We start from the raw sequence: 3,771 nt of genomic DNA, 5'->3' as shown, positions 1-3,771 counted from the left end.
CTGCAACATTTCGGGAGGCAGTAGTATTACTTACAGTATATTTTGAAAGCTTCCATGTCAACAAGTTAGCAAGTTTGCATTTTGAGTTGCAATGGGGCAAGGTTGAGTTGCAAATGTGCAAGGTGGCACAACCAATGCTCACGCTAGTTTTTACAAACGCTACTAGAAAATTATCAAGGTCACTGTTATTTTCACCTGCAAGGGAAAAATCTTTATAACAAGGAGACTCCCTAACACCAGCACCAAATCCGTAATGAGAGAAACACACAAACAGGTGCATCAAAACTTTTGATTTTTCCAAGGTATGCTTGCTATCGAATCACATTTTACTTACAAAAGCAAAATGAATTTTAATTGTAGCATTTCTATTTATAAAAGCAATCTTAAAATACAAAACTACTTGCTGGCAACTACTCTGTCATAAACCTGTAAGATTAGGTGTCCATCACATTCATAATTCAGAAAGGTTAATACTACAGCAGGGGGTATGTCATACTGAGGAAACACAATGCCTTACCTATTCTTCAAGTCCAATAGGAACAAAAACACCCCAAGGAGCTTTCTGACCAACATTTTAGTTCAAAAACAAACAAACAAAAAAAAACCACCCCAAAACAAAAAAAAGCCATGATTTCAGTAGTGTCAGACTGAATCGAAATATTAAGGGGAAAAAAAAAAAGAAAAAAAAAAAAAGAAAAATCATCACTAAACAACACACTGAAGACTAAAAAAGACTAAACAAGTCTTAAACCCCCTTCTTAAATTCTGTCAAGAGCTGCTGAATCTACCCAAAAAAGCCTACTGAAGTGGTATAATCCAATTAATTTCACTTAGTTTATTTTGCTCCATTAGTGATGCTTGCCATGCCAAGCACCACAAACACACAACATTTGATGGCTGCAGCAAGGATGGTTTAGTATGTGGTAACAAATATCAAGAATACACGTGCAAAATCACGGAAGGAAAGAAATTTATCACCAAATCACAAAACTGACCCCTACTTTTTTTCTTTTATGTTTCATTATGTAACAAATCAAACACTAACTGAAAAAATCCCGAACACTAAACCTCATAGTATGTCACTTTTCTGACACTATTCACACCAAGACATTAAAACACATTTGAAATGCTTTTACACATTTTTTGCATTTCATAGAGAAAGCAGATACCTCTTTCACTTTAGTAAGGAGAAAAATTAAGACGAAATCCACTTGAAACATCATTTCCAATTCTAATTAAAAAAATCAAAATATGTTACTTATTTGCATTTTGGTCATTCTCAGCAACTAACAACAGCATATATGTATAGACAACAATGTCGTTCAGTATTTGTTCAGCTTTTAAGCTGGAGAAACCAAATTCTACTTTTAACCTGATAAGAAAGAAGAACAGACATACTTTAAGGCTGTAAATACTCACTTACCTGTCTATTACTGCGAGGGAGGCGTGCTAATCGCACTCCTGACATGTCAAATAACCTAACCTGTCGATTGTCATGTGGAAGGGCGATGATTCTCTGGCCAACACATACATTAATCCTGCACAGAAGAGACAAAAGTAGGTTATGTATAAAACGGTAAGCCTGGCAAATAGAACCTGACAGTACAGGTTTAAGCTCGTGAGAAGTGATACGGCTGACTTTTTCCTGATTGAAATTCTCAAGTGAAAAAAGTATTAAACTATTTAGGCGTTTTCTATTGTACTAAATGCTCAAACAGCCTTAATATCTGCATCCTGCATAAAAAAAAAAAATCTCAGCAAAGCAATACTACGTATTTACTGAAAATTAATGTTGACTACTCCTGCGCTTTATAAAACCACTTCAGGCATTTTCAAAGTCTCAGAAACTTCAACTTTAATTTTAGTGAGTAAAATTAAATGCATATGCAGTGAATTAATAGACTAGACTACTTCAATTGGAAGGGACCCATTGTGATCATCTAGTCCCGCTGCCTGAACAATTTAGGGCTGTCCAAAAGTGAAAGTGTGTTGTTAAGGGCATTGTCCTCAAACACCTCAAACACTGCCAGGCTCAGGGCACTGACCACCTCTCAAGGAAGCCTGTTCTCAAGGAAGCTTGACCACCCCTCTCAGTAAAGAAATGCTTCCCACTATCCAGTCTAAATCCCCCCTTGGGGCAGCTTTGAATCATTCACATGCATGAAAGAAATTAAGAATTAATTTTTAAAAACTGTGAATTGAGAAAAACAGTAACTCGGAGATGTGCTTACCTGTTGACTGCAGAATCTGTACGGATCGTTGCAATAGGAGACCTCATGTTTTTCAAATCCCAAACCTTTACAGTACGGTCATCACTACCAGAAACAACATTGTCTCCCACAGTGAAAACTGCAGATGTCACAGTGCTAAACAATCAGGAATAAAAAGAAAGATGTCAAGCTCTAAAGTTCTTTATTAAACTGCCATCTGATTTAAAGCTCTGTCTCCTGTTCCTGTGTTTCCTTTAAAATATGTAGCTTGCCTTTTTTTAAAAAAAAAAGTAACCTGAAATATTATAACTCCAAAGGAGTACTTCAGAATTAAAAAAAAAAATATTCTTACAGAAAGCTGTGTCACTTAAGTATAACAAGGCGTGACTGGCCCAAGTGTTAAGAAAAGAAGCCCAACAGTGGACAGCCACTCCAGAGGCATCTCTCATATTCCACTGATCCTAGTACGAGTTAAACACATCCAATCTTGAAATCTTAATTAACTTTTGAAGTTCTGTATTAATGTCCAGTAGGCTTATCAGACAACTGTAACTGAATTAGTAGCATACAGTACAATTCTTCCTCTCAAGTGTTTTGAGACTGAGTCAAGTTCTTTCACTTTCCATCCAAAGACTTTTGTAGAACTACCTCAGGCATTTGTCATTCATAGCACAGACACTGAAAAGATCCAAAACACCTACCTGACATATAGCTAAAGCTATTCTGCATGCACACCTAAACATGCTGTAATACATACGCAGAGCTTCCAGTATGATTCCACTAGCAACAGCTACAGCAATCTAATAATTTCTCATTTTGATTTCTATTCATATTTTACAAGCAGCTAAGTCTGAGAGCTAGTTAAAAAAAAAAAAAATGGCAAATAGTAGTAGTACAAAGCATGACCAGTTCTTCAAATTTCACCCATTCTGTCTAAAAAAGCACAAGGGCAGCCAGAGAAAGACTCCCAAGAATATTTCGAGCCATTGGAAGTGCAACATACTACTTTCAAAAAAAATTACATGAAGGATTTTATTTTAGAATTTTATCTCTGTATTTTATATTTTCAAAGAACAGCATTCTGCTGAGCTCGAATGAACAGTTCTCATGACGATGAGCTGATTTTTAACAAAAATCTTTTACCTTTGTATCATATTAACTAATTAAAGTTTTTGTAGTACTATTTTCGTTTTAATACTGTGCAAATTCCCAACTCAAAACCAGTTATTCTCTGCCCACACAATGTACTAAAAAAGCATTTTTGTCTCTCCCTAAAATCACAAGGGCAGGTTTCTCAACTCTGTTTCTACAGATCTGATTTAATGACTATCTTCTAACTTGGGTCATGCACATCAATTTCTTAGAATTTAGTAATTTTAATTTAAGTTGTCAGTTGTTACTGTCACTTTGGTTGTCCTGCAGAAATCTGAATTCATGTCCTATCCAAGCTGCTGACTGAGATTAGCACTAGCCAGGTCACAATGGACCAGTTTATGCAAGCCTTTTAATTTAAATTGACACCAAATTAAGTTTTAATTAGGATGAAGGCCCACTTTATTCA

The 3,771-nt window shown here is 35.7% G+C and overlaps 1 protein-coding gene across 2 annotated transcripts in view; it reads right to left on the bottom strand.

The window, feature by feature from the left end:
• WDR37 (WD repeat domain 37) overlaps nucleotides 1-3,771 on the bottom strand; it is a 54,252-nt gene that overhangs the window by 3,160 nt on the left and 47,321 nt on the right. For both annotated transcript variants that reach the window (XM_080385117.1, XM_080385116.1), the window contains 2 exons: nucleotides 2,232-2,366; nucleotides 1,424-1,538 (listed from right to left, as the gene is read on the bottom strand). In XM_080385117.1, the coding sequence (XP_080241243.1) occupies nucleotides 1,424-1,538; nucleotides 2,232-2,366 (250 nt within the window). The remainder of the gene's footprint in view (nucleotides 1-1,423; nucleotides 1,539-2,231; nucleotides 2,367-3,771) is intronic.

The sequence above is a fragment of the Falco punctatus genome (genome assembly GCF_963210335.1).
Source record: "Falco punctatus genome assembly, chromosome: 4".
NCBI classification, from domain to species: Eukaryota; Metazoa; Chordata; class Aves; order Falconiformes; family Falconidae; genus Falco; species Falco punctatus.
The sequence above is the reverse complement of the archived record's forward strand: the minus strand, read 5'-3'. Positions and strand labels throughout refer to the sequence as shown.